Raw genomic sequence first — 18,117 nt, 5'->3', positions numbered from 1 at the left:
CGAAATAAAAGTAATTGTGAATTTTTCAGTACGTATACGATTGCATGATTCTTTTTTTAATAAAAGATTTCTCACTAGCAGCACAGTTTTTTAAAACAAAATTTCTAATAATATTTTAATGCGGAAAAAGTGAACTACCGCATTTTATTGAACAAAAAATCATTTTTTCCCATAAATTTGCTCACTACGCAAAAAACAAACCACATATTTTATTCTTAAAAAAGTTTGAAACGAGGCACGTAAATTTACATACATATATACGAAGGATATTCAAAAAGTAGAGATACAAAGTCCAGAAAATATTTCTGAGGCATTTTATTCTTCATTTATTTTTCAATCATGGAGCATTTACTTCTTAACTTAACCTCACTTCTTCATTTATTTTTCAATCATGGATCTCCAAAAATTTCAGCGCCTAAAAAATTTATTTTTTAATAGTATTTTGAACGAGCTTATCAGTGACAACGCATGGCCTACTTTTTTTTATTATTATGAACATAACTAAGTCCTGCTTTAAATTAATAACAGTATTTTGCTTGTTTATTATCTTCATATTACTAGTCTTTTATGTCACATCTTATTCCGTCCATTATATTTACTAAGTTACTACTGCGCAACAATGGTATGAATTTTTTACAAAATAAGTATTACATAATACAATATTTTCTGAGAATTATACTTATAATTATATTTTATTAATATATCCAAAGTTTGGAATTCCGGACAACAAAATTTATATACCTAAATATTTTGTAGGCATATATAGAAGCCTTTGGAAAATAAAATAATTTTCTATAGAAGTGATAGAAGTTTGTTTTTCAATATATTCTATGTTTATATTTATAATTTTAGTTAGAGAACAAATTATCTATGCGTCGGCGTAACAGACATTAATTAAAATCGAGCGTAATTATCCGCGTATTTTGTTCCCAAGTCGATAATAAACGCTATATTGATCGCCCGCGTCTCACTGCGCATGCGCGGCGCGCAGCAATGGCGTCCCAGCAACAGCTGATCGATTTGACAGCGGCCTCGAATACAAACAGCTTTTTCTTATTTCAGGAGCCAATTTCGCCACTGCTGTAACAATCGACAGGTAGGTAATAACAGAGCTTCGGTGGAGATTTGTGAGACAGCAATGGGCAGACACTTCGCTTCAAGCAGCTGGTTTGTGCATTCAGAATTGCAGTGTATTGCGTCTATGTATTCTTATTACCTTAATTAATATTATTCTATATCATTTATGGAAACTCCAGGTAGTAAATATGTATTTAGTACGAGACGTATTTGTTCCTAAAGATTGGTTACAAAGAAGAAAAACCGACGGGCGCAATGGCAGTGTGGTTAGCTGGTTGTGTATTATATGAGGCCACAGCCGCATGCTGCACTGCCTCTGCGAACGTTCAACCTGCTCCAAAATCTCAAGATAATCTCCGATCGACATTGAAGAATGCTCAAGACACAACGATAGTCCAGATCAAGACTGTTACAAGTCCAAATGGGGCATTTGTAGATATTCGCCTACTGATACGTTCGACATATATTACCAACAACGTTATGTCCGAGACGATGGCGGTAGAACATCTTCTGAAACGCATTTGTCGGCATGTTTCAGCCTTGAACTGGGCTATCGAAATACACGCCGGAGAAGCATACTAAAAGTATACTTATACTAGCAAGAATTTTTTTATGATTAATTTATAAACACTGTTTTGTACATAACTTTTTATGTGAGGCAGTATTGCCATTTAAAGCTATTTTTCGGGAAGTTCAGTTAAAAATATTTTACGGCGAGATACCGCAGCTAGTGAGTGTACAAATATTCCCTCAACTTTTTTGATTTTAAATACTTTTTTGGTTCGATCAGATTTTAAAAAATCTAGTTTTAGTATTTTTTTTTTGTTAAAATTATATATTGAAATCATTGTCACCTTTATTTACTGGTTGGTTTAGTTTTAAGACATTAAAAATTATGGTTGCTCAAGTAATTACTTATTAGCAAATTGTAATTTCTCCGCTATCTAAGCACATTTTCGACCGTTCCCGCGTTACTGTGTGAATTTGCGTACTGTATGAACGACTACTTGCCATTATGTTAACTTTTAGTAATAATATAGTTCTTTGAGAAGGTTTTTAATTACATTCACATATTAAAAAAAATTAAAACCTTAACCGCTTAATCTGTTGCTCTAAACCACTCTAGAGTAAGCGTATTATGTGATTTAAAAATATACAGTGAAATCTCTTTGTAACGAATACCGAAATAACGAAATTCCCAGTATAACAAATCTTCAATTTGTCCCTGAAAAACTTTCATAGAAAATGTTTTCATTATAACGAAAACTAATTTCAGTATAACGAAATATTTTGATCCGAATTTAAGAATGACGTTACAACTTAACACAATATTTCTCCGAATTCAATTCGTTCAGATGTGTTCACAAACGACATTCAAAGTGTTTCGCCGACTTTTTTTATAAAACATTATTTTTTAATTCTATTGTGTTCATTAGTGTCCTTAAAAATGGACAAAAAACGATCTGTTAATCTTGTAATAGGTTATTTTGATGTTGTAGTAATATGATAATTAAAAATAAAATAAAAATATATCATCTTCCTTACATTCAATATAACGAATTTCTTTCTTCGGTCCCGTTAGCTTCGCTATACTGAGATTTCACTGTATCAATTTTTTATAATAATTTATACATAATATTTAAGCAAATGTTTTTTCTGTGTAGCATAATATTTTTCTATAATAAATAAACTTCTAAAAGTTTTCACTGCGTGGCCAAATACACCATAAATCTTAAAATTTGATGTTTAATTAAAAACGGTAATATGCAGCTCTAATGATTTCATCTATAGGGGGCGCTGACAAGTGTCTTCTTAGTGGACCAGTTCAAGGGCGAAGCCCCGACGTCGAGCCATCTTCACGTCTTTTATGAGATGGACTGATTGACCAAGTGCGAGTCGTCGGTCCCTTTCTGTAGTGCGCAGTAACATCTACCCTAGGCAACAATCAACCGTTACTGTCTACTCGTGGATCCATCATCTGAGATTTGGTGGAGGGAAGGGGGTTCTCAAAATCTGGATGTTTTACTGACATATGCGTTACATTTTATCATGTATATAATACGTTGTAAGATTATATATGTTACTTTTGATACAATTTACCGTGTTATTGGGGGGTCTACTGTACATATATTAAGAAAAATCCTGTATTAATTGAATGTATGCTTTTAAAATTTGGTTTATAATAAAACAACAAAAAAAGTTTTACTTGTTTATTTATTACACGAATTCGTTTATCCACATTAATAACAAATTGTACACGAAATATATTATAATATAATGTTATATTACTGAAATAAAAATTATCAAGTCAACTTTATAATAACTAGTTTTATTTATTACGCAAATTCCGTACAGAAACCGTCAAAAATGCAAATTGTTAGTCTCCTACATGTAGAGCTTTCATATTTTACATATAAAAATACGCTAAGATATCGTACTAAACTATTGAATAAATTAAAGCCTATCGTCAAATACAAAAGTGAAACGACACACATTATAAAATGCATATTAGCATCACTTTTGAGATGACACTTCAAAACGTGGCAGTGATTTCTTTAATGTTTTTTGTCTATATATATATACATACGTTATACATTGCCAATGCTGATAAGTCAAAATCTCTCTTTGTGTTAATTAAATTTGATTTAATAAAGTATAATAGACACGTAAACACTTGGCAGTAATGACAACAACGGCGATGCAACAAATGACCAATTATGAATATCATGTTTTTTTAGAATATTGTAAATTGATTTGAGTGTATTAAAAAATACATAGAAATGAAAAGAGTAGGATGTTATTGATTAAATCTGTTAAGGAATGTACGAAGACGTTGAAAAAAATCAATCAAAGAATCACTGAATATATCGAACAGTTTTAGATTAAATTAATATAACATAGATCTTAAATATGTACAATGCGATTCATTTACTGAAAAAATGTCTATTCACACATTAATTAGTTTAGGAACTAAATTTAATGTAAAAATAATTGAATACATCGAAAGCCTCTAGCTACGCTTTTAAACCGATAAAGGAGAAAGGTCGGATAAATCAATCATACAAATACCACAAACCAAGTGTATTTATCGTAAAAAAATCTCACCATTTTACAAAAGTAGAAAAAAAAAACAACTTAATGTTACATAATATATCCGTCATATCTAATACATTACTATTTTCCGCAATTGGCAGGTATAAACTGAAACATCACATGTTCTATAAGTGTACATAATATTTTTCACTCCGGATGTTTTCGTAATTATTCCTAAACGCTTATCAAATAAACAGTTACGGCATTTCACTCCTTTTAATATTAATTATATATGTATATATACAGTTTCTAGTCGACACATTGTCTCCCTCATTTAATTCCTACTTAAATAAGTTGTCTAATAACAAATCACAGAATTATGTTTGTAGTGTGTAATGGGAAGTGTAAAATAGTAAGCGTGCGACCGTTTAACACTTAACGTTTACAACAACAAATTGAGTCGCTCAGCAGCAGAGTGACAAAGTAGAAAGTATCGTATTCAGATTTATCGTTATGAGCTTTTTATATAAAATTGTATCGCAATTGACAGAATTTTTACATAGAAAACTGAGAATCGAACACTATAAATATTTATTTAGGAAGAATAAACCCTATTTTATTCAATGGGAGCGCACAGCACTGACGTCATAGTAGCAACATAAAGATGCACTAAGAGCAGTGTTGTTTGAGCACTAAAACATTTAATGGCGAATTAGATTCAGTACGTTAATATCCTTATCATCACAAGCGGAGTTCTGCGACAGATTCTCCTCAAACAGGTCTGTATGTCAAAATATAAAAAATATATATCTATATAGTTTGATAAGTAACGGAAATCTGACACTTGTACAAAATACTTCACGGCCTAAAATATATGTTTTACTCTAGTTTATATTATACAAGATCAGATCAAAAAGTATCCAACCATATTTTTTGTGCCAACTAGTGCATGTGAGATTTTTTATGGACCGTGCAGAATTTCAGCCGTTATAGTCAGACTAGAATCCTGCATTTCGATTGAAAAGATAAAAAGTTTACAGTAATGAAACTTATGGTCAGCTATTTTTTTATCAAAATATGTATAACTACAAATGAAATACTCGGATACTTCGCCACTGAACAAATCAATTATAAATTGTTAAAAATTAAAAATACGCAAGCGTATAAATATGATATGTTGGACTACTTTACATTATACAGGACGATCAATAAACAGTTCTAACCTCGTTTAATCAAATAGGTGTACATTTTGTATATTTTTATAAACGCAGTCATTTATTAACAATCCTATAATACATGTATAATAGATTCAACAGAAAATATTCGTAATGTAAAAATAAATACTACGCATTGTAAAAAAAAAAACTAAAAATCTCTTACACAAATGAAAAGATAACACATCTATTACACGTGTGTGTTTCACATCAAACATTTATTATTAATTATATATGTATGAATATATATACGACATCTAGACGATCACATTTATTTATTTAGTTACTATCTAACTAATTAGTTTCAATTAACCGATTGAGATTATGAAATATAACACCAAACTCTACGAGAATACCCTGAATCGAGGGTGTCGCATTCAAAGATTGCATAGTCAGTCCTAATACGACGTTAACTATGATATTAATATTATAATTAAAGTATTTTATTTATTTAAATAATAAAAAATAAAGAACTGTACGTTGATAAATCACAAGAAGCGTAGTCATGCATATCACAGACTGAACATGTCAAAAATACATAACGCAAAACCCTGTAGATTGGAGATTTGTTTGAAATGCACACATTTTTGGTTTTAATGAGTATACTATTTAAGTTTAAAATTTAAATAAAGATGCGATTAATGGTACATTGACTGATCTGTGAAATTTTGTTATTTAATAGTTGAATCCATAATATGACAACACTTCCATTACTATACAATAATAATCTCAATACGAAAGGCAAAAAACATTTTCATATAATATTATGCATAAACAACCCTCCACTGATTCAATATTTTATTTCAAATCTGTAAATAATGGGAAGACTATAATTTATTTATGAGTTTAAAAAAATATGCTTGTAATACTAAATTAATCTAAAAGTATCATAAATTTATTTTAAATAAAATAAATAAATAATGTAATCTCATTTCATCGTAAAAAAATAATAAAGCAGAGAACAGGTCTACTAACATTACACAATAATCCCTTTTTTAATATTTTTTTTCAATATAAAAAATTACAATAAAAAAGGGAACACTTGTAAATGTCAACGTATTTTTGTTTTAAATCATATGTATAAAAATATAAATATTCGTGTGAAACATTTTTATTCGGTTTAATTTCTCGGTTAGTCTCTACATAACTAATCGATTAATTTAAAAAAACTTAGCCTATCTGATAAAAATTACAAATATACACTAATTTACGCTATATAGGTAATACTAACAAGAATTAAGATACAATCACAGTATTCAAATTAAACATGAGACATGATATTATATTATGTATGTAAACGGTTAGAAATGCGGGAAATTATCTTACTTCCAAAATACATAATCGCGTTTTAAATTCGTATATAATGACCCGCACTATCAAAGAATCTTATACAATACAATATATCAATATATAAATGTAGAAGCGTATTTTTTACATCGTAACGAATGTTTGAAATATTTTCACAAAGAAGAAAATAGTAATTTCATATTATAATTATTAATATTACATAAGATTCAACGAGTTAGAATATTGTTTTTATTTCATCGGTGTGTTTTAGTATATTAAAAAAAGATGAACTGCAGTCTGTAGGTTGTATTTATAAATTTATATAAAAATAATAGATCATTTCAATCGAAGCTAGATCGAAATAAAATAAATGTATATACACAAAGGAATGAAGAAGAGCACTATTGCAAAAATTATAATAAAATGGAACTAATGACATAAACATAAATTATGAAAAATAATGTTGTTCTTATGAGATCATAGATTTTAAAAATAAAATAATATTAAAATGATAACCGATAAATAAATATTAACAAGGACACACATTTTGCACTAAGGTTAGTAATCTAAGCGCTTCTAATTGAATACAATCATCAGCAAATACAAGCATCTAGGCTATTTTTATGAATCAACACATCTTGACTTTCAACAAAAAAATGCAAAACGTCAGTATCATTAATATTTATTATTATATTAATACCTTTTAGATGATGAAAATAAATAATGAACGTTTTAAGAAACTAAACTTATGTTCGTTATGACATAGAAGAAGACGGTTCGACGATGTGATCAGACGTCACCTTCACAGGAGGGATGCTGCTGAAAACGTCCGGAAGACTTGCCAGCGTCTCGGCGAGAACCTTCTCGTCCAAGAACGAATCTAACAGAGACGAGTGCTGCGAAGATGTGAGCTTTTCTAAAGACTTGACGTCTTGGTTCACGGCTTCCAACGCCCGTTCAAGCTCTTCAGTTTCTTCGCGGGTCGGAATATATCCTTCGTTGTGTTCTACACATGAAAATATAAAAATAAAATCAATGGCAAATATATTATTTATTAGATTTAAATCAAAAATATTGAAATGATTCATCTCAAACGAGACGCTTTATTGAGATATTTATATGAAGATGATGAAAAACATTAACAAAATATATCTCGATAGATTAGAGTAACATTCGAATGAGGTGGCAAATTATAGAAAAAAATCAGTGATTTTTTTATAGCATACGGCTTTTGTGGATATTTTTATATTAATTCAGAGGCTTTCAATATTTTTTATAAAATTAGTATAAAATTTTATATTATTAAAATTTTAAATTTTATATTAAAATTATTATTTTAATTTATTTTGTACTCTTTAATTTAGTGGTATTATTTTCTATAGAAATCATTCACATAAAATCAAAATAAAAAAATATGTTTTTTATTTAATAATTCTTTCTAGGGTACCTCAAAACAGTGAAAGATCGACCACCATACATGTTAATGATAGTCTTGCTGCCATGGAAACCAATAAAATACTGTCTAACAAAAATATACTCTTGTTAATGTAAGAATATATTGCATAGAATAAAAGTATATCGAAATTACTGATCACACAATCGTCATCATAAATTGACCACTCACAAGTCACGAGTCAATCACATCACGTTATCGCGTTTTAATGCTTTTAAAATAAAAAAAAGATGAGAGATAACACAATTCAGTAAATGTAATGCAATCATAATACATCACCATGCATGGCTAATAATACATTTTTAAGACAACCAGAGTATATGCATATTTTTTCTACATACATCTCTGCACTTTCATAGGTAGATATATATCTCTACTAGTGAAAACATAATTTATCTGACAGGCGCTAGTTAAATTATATGCTGCTTTAACAATCCGCCAATATGACGGGTGTCATTAAAAATAGGTATATAGTGTCTATATGTTTAACAATAAGAAGTTCCCGAAAATAAAAATAGTGTTAATATATTTGCATTGTTCAAATATAAAAAAGTACTGTCTGATATAAATCAAATCAGAAAATCGTCAATTTTGACAGGTTTCGTAAATCTAGTGTTAAACTGTTATTTGACAGGCGTGAAAATAGTAAATAAAAAAAACGTTATAAGCGGTGATCTTCAACTGACAGTAAACGCCACTTATTAAATCATAAACGCTGCCAGCGAATTTCGTTTAAAAAATTATTGTAGGGCGACACATATTAGGGCCAAAATGTTCTGAATGCACATGTACCGAATAAATACAGTTTCACTGATATATTTTAATTGGCCTCATTAGTGAAATTATATTTACACTAGTGAAAACATAACTTTACTAAAAAATACACATTCACTGTAACGGTTGTGAAACGTCCATTTGCCGTTCAAACCGAAACCTAAACAAAATTAACCAGACCCAACTTGAACTAATAAAAGTACAAAAACTAGAGTTTTTCAATTTTTATTATGTTGATTCGATTACGTTAGGTTTGGGTTTGAACAGCAATTGAACATTTCACACCAGTAAAATTAAGTTCCACAGACATTTTAGTACAGCGTTTAATTTTACTAGTAAAATGTATTCGGATATGATTTCACTGAAACAGTGAAATTATATTTATATTGGTGAAAATATAACTTCACTGTAACATATAGTAGTGTGACAAAATAATTGGACCACTCCAACATTTCACGTATTTTGCAAGCAACTAATGTAGAAAATAAATGGTGTGCATTTTAAAAGATTTGAAGCTTGTTGAAAAATGAGCGTAATTAACCCATTATATGTTCCCAAAAATTTCTGGTATTGATTTTGAGGTAACGACAGCGCCATCCAGGAGGGCGCTGTCGTTGCGGAAACCAAAAATAAGTGAGGCATAGATGCTCCAGCAATAACACGATGGTGTGTTGTTCTGACTACTGTTTAATGACCTTTATTTATTTTAATCGCTCCATATTTATACTAAATATTTAGTACGATACAAGTGTACTAATGAGCAACACGTGTAAAATGTTAATTACATTTAATTAATTTGTTACATGTGTCTATTTGTTTTTGTTATGCGAATTTATTTAATAAAAATAATATGCAGTTAACTTGTCGGTTCCGACAAAAATATTTTTTATTGTTTAAAACAGTTATTTTTATAAAATGCCGCAAAGAAAAAATATTTCTGCTAAAGTGAATATTGCTATTTGTATTTTACTAAGTGAAGAAACTCATACTAATCGAGAAATATTCCAAATATTCAAAGTGTTTCATCAATCAGTGATGAGAACAAAAAATATGTTAGCACTTGGACAGCAACCCTATACGTCACAAATGCGGATGAAAACACAAAATGAATCCAAACCAAGAATCCAAGACAGGACAGAAAAATTGTTTCTATTGCATTGCGAAATAGGTGAATTACAAATGAAAGTGTAACAGCTATTTTAAATGATGAAGGAATCGAAATGTCTAACTTTACAATGTCGATTAGGCGAGGTGGATATTAAAAGCAACCCCACAAAAATAAACATTTTTAATAGGCTAAGCAACGTTGATTTTAGACCGCTAATGATTGGAAAAAGTATGTCTTTAAATTATGTTTTAAAATGATTTTTTTTATTTTTTTCAATTCACGCCATAAACGTTTACGGTAATTTTTTTGTAGGTTTGTTTCTTCGATGAGACAATCATGCGCTCGTTGACTGACAATACGATTTTGTGCATAGGCGACCTTCGGAGAAGTACAAAGAAAAATGTATAAAAAGAGTCATTGATCTGTCATTAGCAGCAAGGGTGTTAGCCCCCTTTATTTTGTTCAAGGAAAGTTTTGGCTAAATATTTTTACCCATAATTTATTGACAAAAACATGAAAAACCATAACTATATGTATGCAAGGTGCAGCTCCCTGCCACACGGCAAAATCAAAATCAGTTTTACCTTGGCCAGGTAATTCGCTTGATATAAATCCAATAGAAAATTGTTGAGCAGTTCTTAAATTCATTGTATACAACTGCTCAAAAATAGATATTTTGAAAAAAAAACCCATTGAAAACGTGTGGCTAAATGACGCATAAAAAAAACACTCTAATAGCGAATAGAGTATGCCTCAAGGAGTACTCGAAGTAATGAAAGAGAAAGGCGGTGTTACTAGATATTCTTTTTTTAAATCAAAAATGTGCAAAAATATTATTTTTACTTTTTTATATTACACGAGTGTGTAGAAACACTACAAAAATATGAAAAAAAATGTCTGGTCAATTATTTTTTCACACCCCTGTATATATAGCACAAAATATATTTTTTAAATAAATAAATTCACATTATAATTTTCTCCTCATACTCAAAGTTTTTTGCATCATCATGTATATTTGATGTGTAATTACAACTTATATAAGTGCCAAGTAGAAAGCGACAATTGAACATAGGTGCTTCGCAAACAAAAACACGAGAGAACTGTAATTTTATTATGCACAAAAATTTGAAGAGTAGTACTTAACTATATTATATACTTTTTTCGCGGGCTTAGACAATAATAGGAATTGTTTTGTGCACTGAAAACTATTTTTTTGTTGACATTTAGGAAGGGACTATTATGGTAACAATTATAAAAAGCCACCCAGAATAAATTATTAGAGAAAAACACCTAGATGTATCCGTATAATTTAAATTAATACAATAAAATGGTATATTCGGCGTCTAACTGGCTGAATACGTCACAACACTAGACAAAAAAAGATAGCATAATATATTTTTGAAATTAGTAAATCTATTTCTGGTTACACATTTTTCTTGACAGAAAATATAATCTGATAATACTAATCCAAGACAAGAATAAAAAAAATATGTACCTGCAAAGAAATCGTTGAATACAGTCGATAGATCAATGTTGGCTTCTTGAGGTGGGTCTGGCGGTGGAAGCTCTAAAGGCAATTCGTGCATTGCTAATACATCTGCTACCACATCAGCATCAACTAAAATAAACACAATTAATCACAATCCAGATTCAACATCAACGAGATATTCGGAAAGTAAAGTCACTGTAGATCTCAACACATTTATTAAGCTTGGGAATTAATTTAATGATTCTCTTTTGAATTTAATAATCTAAGGAATACAGCGTTTCTGATAGCCAAATCTTTCAGTATCCGTTTAGATCGATCGAATATTTAAATGAGTTCATCAGTGGCAACGGATTGCTTTTCACTTCTTTTTTCTTTATAAACGTCACTTATTTCTGCTTAAAATACACAAGACAAAAGCAGAATAATGGAACATTAAACGTAATGTTGTCAACTTGTATCTTTACTTTCCGAATACTCCTTTTAATAAAAATTACAAACCTATCTGTTGAACATGATTTGATGCACTAATTAATTCCGTTTCTGTTAAACTGCCTATACCGGCGTCTTCGGAACTCTCGTAAGAGGAATTGGAACACACATTCAACTCTAAAATTCATTAAAAATCAATTTATCGAATCTTATCCAAAATAAAACGATATTATTAATCATGTATATTAAACCTGTATTGTCATCGTTATTTAAATAAGTTGAAGTGATTCCATTTACAATACTGTTCGGCGAAAAGAGCTGCGTATTCTGAGCGATACCGTTAAAACTAATTGTCTTCTCAAATGTATCAAAGTTATTGTTAATACTAGTGTGTAAAATATCGGCTCCGTTAATATCTCTATTTTGCGGTCGGATGACCGCTGACGGTTTGTGTCGTTTCCTCGAAGATTGATTCGATTTTGAATCCGGCGAGATTTTCGAAGGATTGTCCTGTGAACGTTTAATATATAAGAATCGCTTTGTTTCCTTTGTGTTATTCGTTTTAAAGTTATCGTACCTTTTTCAACATGTGCTTTGGACATAGGGGTTGTTCGTTCCTGACGTTCGCCACCGGAGCTCGACACTGTACGTGATCGCTCGATTTCGCTATGCATTCGGAGAAGAGTTTCTGCTCGGGGTTGAGCGATATATGGGCGAGACAAAGACGAGCGCAAGCCAATGAGGGAGCTTTGCAACCGGGGTGTGCACATCCGATGGGTTCAACTGGTCTTTTTCCATTTCTAAACATAAAAAAGAAATCAAATATAAGAAATTATGATAATGGTTTTCTAGTTTTCTGTTCATTATACAAAATAAATCATCAGTATATATCTTTAGATACTACATAAAATAGGTGTTTTACAGAACATTCTACTGCTCGTTTTAAATAGTATTATGTACTTTAATATAATGTAAAAGTTGATTAAATAAATTTATAGATTTATAGACAATTAATAATTTACAAGGACATCTGTTCAATTTTATGTTGCAATCATATCAAGATTGATTTTATGATGAAATATGGGCACTAAACCAGAATTAATTATTGATTGTGTAGAAGACAATCTTATACACGATATACAGTATTTAATTTCTTAGTGAGCTTACTGCTACATATACAAAAGAAAATATAGGTAGATAATTTTGTATTATCACAAAATGATATCCATCACAAATTTCTAGACTGTTCCGCTGATTAATACGCCATAGTTAAATTTCCATTATTGTTAATACAATTAAATTATATTTACACATGAATCATACCTTATTCTTCTTTTATCGGAAGAACTAAGAATACTGTCTGTACTCCGGGAATTAAGCAACATTTCTAATGCAGGACCTTCGAGCCGAAATTCATTACCAAAACTACCTCTTCTCTGTTGTTTCTACAAAATAATCAATCAATTTAGAATCAAAATATACAAAAATTAAAAAAAAGACATTATTATAACCTTCATAGCTTGATATAGTTCGGAAGTCGATTTAGGCAAATTAATGATCGATTGTAACCGCTGTAACTCGTTAATTCGTCTACGCAACGAAGTGGTGGAATTCAAGATTCTCTTTGAACGATCTTCACTCTTGGAATTACAATCAAACCAAGAATTGTTAACTGTGAGAGCAATGAATAAATTAGTAACGAACACGTACGTTTGTACATAAATTAATAATAATAGATTACTGACCGTAATCGTACATGCTATCGTCGCTGGAGTCCGAATCCGAGTCTGCTAAGTAAGGGTACGAATCTATTGCTCCGCAATCGAACAAATCTGAACTAGGAGAGTGCCATCTACTTCCGGAGGATCCCTTCGGTGTGTTCATCGTAGAGAAAGGTGTTATCCTCTGCAGGGCTTCGTGCACTGCAGGTCCGCGGCCCTTTTTTAATTTAAATGCTGTAGGATTTGGCTTACCTACAATTAAACACATTTGAATGATCAGAAAAGTTAGATACGAGTGGAAATCAATTTAACAAATCATATTTGTCAATAACAAGATATTTGTCACAAAGATAAGATAACTCGATTAGTATATAAAATTACACAATGATTATTACTTTCTAATACTGGATTTTGTTTCCTTCTACGAAAAACAAATGCTACAAATCATTTGATAATATAGTTACTTAAAAGTAAATATGTGTAGTAATAATATATATATAAAATATCATATATTAACCTGAAGGAATTTTCTTAGCAGTAGTTTTGATCGCGACATCGTTTAAATAGTTCGACAGCGATATCTTGTCCACTTTCCTCAAGTTCGACTCTTGCTTAATCGAACCTTCGCTGCTGGACTTTCTGCTCTGATACGCGCAATTCGAAATTATAGAGCTAACAATAGAATTATTAATACTGTTTTTGGTAGGATTATTCAGTCCGTTGTCTGACGCTATTTTAAAATCAGACGATAGAGGCCCAACCAAATCTTTGCTTTGCTTGACGGTGATTTTACTACACAGCGGCCATACTTTGCTTTGCGCGCTCTTGGCGACTCCTCTCTTCGCCTCTCCGTTGTGCGGTTCCGGCGCGTCGACATCTTTGACGAAGCCGTTCAACGGTTTAACGATTTGAACTCTCCTCGCCGCGACCGGCAAGACGCTCGTCGGTGTTCTCTTGGAGTCAAAGTCCGGCGAGTTCAACTTGGTATGTATGAACGTTTGATCCGAATCGTGGAAAGTGTACACGTCCTCTTTCGACGTTTGCTTCAGTTGTGATACCAAGTTCGCTTTGCTTCTGTCGTAAGATAAGTTTCTGAGATCGGCGCTGAAACTGTTTTTGCTATCGCTGTTCATATAACTGTGTAGTTTCACTTTTGAATTGGCGACTATTCTATTCGGAAAGTCTGTTTGGGACTCTGACAACTGAGAGATGCCATTGTACCTGAAAATAAATAATTTTTAGTAAAAATGCATCACTTTTCGAAATCATAAGAATTTAAGATATAACATTAATTTAGGGTATGACAATATTTTTTTTGAGGGTTACCAAGCTATTGACCTGGAACTTTTGTGGTGAAAATATTTATAAAAACTATAATGTCAAATCGTCTTTAACACTGACGGGTCGTTTTCTCGCCGCGTGATGTGCAAAACCAGGCAGTTTTTGCACATCACGCGGCACATAATAAAATTTGGTTAACACACTATGGGGCACCACTGAACTTTGTAAATTATATTTTAGTCTTCAATGGGTTAAAATTTTTGTTTATAGCTTCCTCACACTTTAAGAATAATTTACGATGCTTAAAAAATAATTTACGATCAAATTATCCTAGCATCTCGTGTTTAAACAAAGAGCTCTTTGATTTTCACTCACATGGAAGTCAGTGGTGGCAATAAAAATAATTAGGTGTAGAAATATTTTTTCTTAAAGTATAACTAAAAAGGCAGTCACTACCTGTCCCGTGGATTACCAGCAGTGAACAAAGCGGGTAGATATCACTCGAGTGTTAATTTAGTTGAGTACAAAACATGATATTATTGTCAATTAGGTTATCGATAAGGCAAACTTTATAGTTTTAGTCAGTTATAATTAACAGTGGGTTCGAAGAATTTTTATAAAATGTCGTAATGGATGCAATACATCAGGTTATGGGTAAAAATAACTACACTACGAATATTCTTGAATGATAGATGTAAAACTTATTAGAATTTGCGAAACATTCGATAAAGAATTAAATGACTAACCCTGTGGCTTAGAACGTGATTAATAAATCTGAAATTTAGACAATATTTTTATAGGAAAAAATGGTGGAACACTTAATTTAATGTCTTAGATTGACAGCAGAAAAGCAATAGCCGGAAATGTGACCAAAATCACGTTGAACTAGTGGCAAAATAACCGTTGAGTATAATCACCAGGGCTGTGGACGAATTTAAAAATTTCGATTAGATGCTTTTAAAATATTAAATTTATTTTTAACTATTTTATTTATTTATTTTCATGTAAATAACAACAGAAAAGAAAGAACAAAAACAAATAATTATAATAATATTTCTTAGGATTAGTGCCGTGCCATTGTATGTGTCTACATGTGACAACGCCGGTCGGTTGTTGTTGTGGTATTTGATTAAGTACATAATAACTTTTGTTTACTTCATATTAACGACTTTAAACTAATAATTTAAAAAAAATGGTTAGGGTGAAAGGGTTGAAAAGGAGTCAGTCGATCGTTTTTTTTACGACTCCGACTACGCTTAAAATGCTCCGACTCCACCTCCACAGCCCTAATAATCACAGTAAGTTTTTTTAACACTTTATGAGCTGTTCACGCCATAACGTATCAAATAAGAGCCAACTGCTTTCAGCCCCTGATGCCATTTAGCGTATCTACTTCACTATCAGAAAAAAAATGTGCCAAGTTTTTATGAAGATATGAAATATCACTATTTGTACGTATAAATTATTTGTTTTAATATATTTAGTTGAGAAACAAAATAAACTGCTTTTTTATTACCTAAATTTTTTTCATGAAACAGTTGTAAATCATAAACGGTTTATTTATTTTAGTGCATTGTCCAATTACAAAAAAAATATTTTATTACCGATTTTACTTTATTTATTTTTCAAGATTTATATTTGATAATTTATTTTTGCTTTGTATATTTATTCTATGATCATTCCTGGTTTAAATACTTAGGTACGTTTCTATACGTAATATATATTTATTATATAAAAATAAAATATAAATCGATAGTTAGAGAATCAGAGATTGAGTGTCGCAAAATAAACAACATATGTCAATGCCCTTAATAGTATTGAGCGTAACTTAAAAGTTATGCCAATTCTCCCAAATTTGGGTTTATATTAGTATCGATAGACAAAAAATATTAAGCTCAAAAATAATATGGAATACAAAGGTAATAATGGGATAATGAATATTTAGATTGGACTCTGCAATAATTGCACAAAATCAATACTCACCCGGAATTATTAGTAGCGCTCAAATTAAACATTATGACATGCTGATTCTGCGTTTGTAGTTTATCGTATTAAAAAAAGTCGTTTAAGATATTGAAAATAATTCAATATTCTTAATTGGTCCCAAATTCACGTTCTGAAAAACAAAACAAATCGTATTAGCAAACAAATACTATAATCCGTATAACAAGTGAGGTTATGCGACTATGAAAAAAAATATATACACAGACAAAGTAACATGTGAAAACTGAAAAGTTAAACGAAAACGTAATCGTGGCACAAGAAGCTGTTGCATCAGCCGAAGGCGAGGGAAACGTCACCGAAGATTCGTCGAATCGGAAGCTAGGCTTTGCAATCTGACATGACAGATCTGTCATTGTAAAAGGTCGCTCTGGGAGTGAATCCGAACTCGGGACGGCGACGCCCCGCCACTGGAATCGAACCGAGAGCGGTTTCATTCGCGGATCGTCGCAGTCACCGAAACGTTGGCGATGAATCGGCGCAAAACGCGCACAGGCGACGGAACGGAAAGTGTGAAAAGTTTACCCGAGGAGGGGGGGCTCGGCCTGCGCCCCCTCGGCGAAGAAGGTGCGCGCCGACCGCATTATCTAATCTAAACTACGAAAGCGTCCGATTAAAAATTGTTATTACACTTATTTAAAAACATCGGACAAGTGACAGAGAGCAGCAAATGGCAGCCAGAATAGCGCTCGGTTCGGGAGCGCCCAACCTTCGGCTCGCGTACCGAAGGTGAAAAACTCGGCGACACAAATCACAATTATTCCATTTAAACTCGTCCTATAATAAAACTATGCTTTTTCCGCAATACACATTAGTTAACCATTTCAAAACTGGATTGTGTTCATTTTAATTTATCTATTCATTTTGTCTAAAAATATGTAAACGGTACATGCTCACACAAATTAGGTCTGCAGTGTTTTCGTAATATTTTATGGAAAATAAAATTTAAATATCACTCAAGTGGTGAATAAGAGATGTTGGTTATATAAAACCAAAAAGAAAATCAAAGTTTTTATATGCTTTGATATTATATAACATATCTTTAAAATAAATCCATCCATTTATTTTTAAAACAACTTTTATATTTATTTTATTTAATATATTGCCATACAGTATCATTTCTTCATCAGTTTATTCCTATTTATCTACATTTTAGAGCAGCATATAATTTCATAACAATTGAATAATATTTTTGCTAGTAGAAATATTTATATAGTACTGAAAAATACACATTCACTTTAACATTTGCA

At 31.1% G+C, this 18,117-nt stretch overlaps 1 protein-coding gene and 1 long non-coding RNA gene across 4 annotated transcripts in view; one reads left to right on the top strand and one right to left on the bottom strand.

Moving 5' to 3' along the window:
* The window catches only part of LOC148233343 (uncharacterized), a 72,303-nt gene extending 67,861 nt beyond the window's left edge, over nt 1-4,442 (top strand). Inside the window, exon 3 of the long non-coding RNA XR_015810334.1 lies at nt 1,063-4,442. This is a non-coding gene — a long non-coding RNA (uncharacterized LOC148233343). The remainder of the gene's footprint in view (nt 1-1,062) is intronic.
* LOC148233342 (uncharacterized) lies at nt 3,274-17,750 on the bottom strand. Of its 3 annotated transcripts, none has more exons than XM_088189378.1 (11): nt 17,498-17,750; nt 16,850-16,982; nt 14,103-14,806; nt 13,610-13,837; nt 13,376-13,536; nt 13,188-13,309; nt 12,442-12,664; nt 12,116-12,374; nt 11,934-12,041; nt 11,442-11,564; nt 3,274-7,617 (listed from the first exon to the last, which is right to left on the bottom strand). In XM_088189378.1, exons 2-11 carry the CDS (start codon nt 16,879-16,881, stop codon nt 7,367-7,369), a joined length of 2,211 nt encoding a protein of 736 aa, XP_088045504.1. In that variant the 5' UTR covers nt 16,882-16,982; nt 17,498-17,750; the 3' UTR covers nt 3,274-7,366. The 3 variants fall into 3 exon arrangements, with proteins under 3 accessions (XP_088045504.1, XP_088045505.1, XP_088045506.1); XM_088189379.1 differs by having other exon boundaries at nt 17,393-17,693; XM_088189380.1 differs by lacking the exon at nt 17,498-17,750 and adding an exon at nt 17,071-17,385.
* Nucleotides 17,751-18,117: the final 367 nt, after the last annotated feature.

Source organism: Plectrocnemia conspersa, unplaced genomic scaffold, assembly GCF_051122295.1.
Source record: "Plectrocnemia conspersa isolate PC_06_02 unplaced genomic scaffold, ASM5112229v1 ptg000008l, whole genome shotgun sequence".
NCBI classification, from domain to species: Eukaryota; Metazoa; Arthropoda; class Insecta; order Trichoptera; family Polycentropodidae; genus Plectrocnemia; species Plectrocnemia conspersa.
This window is presented reverse-complemented; position numbering and strand designations above follow the sequence as displayed.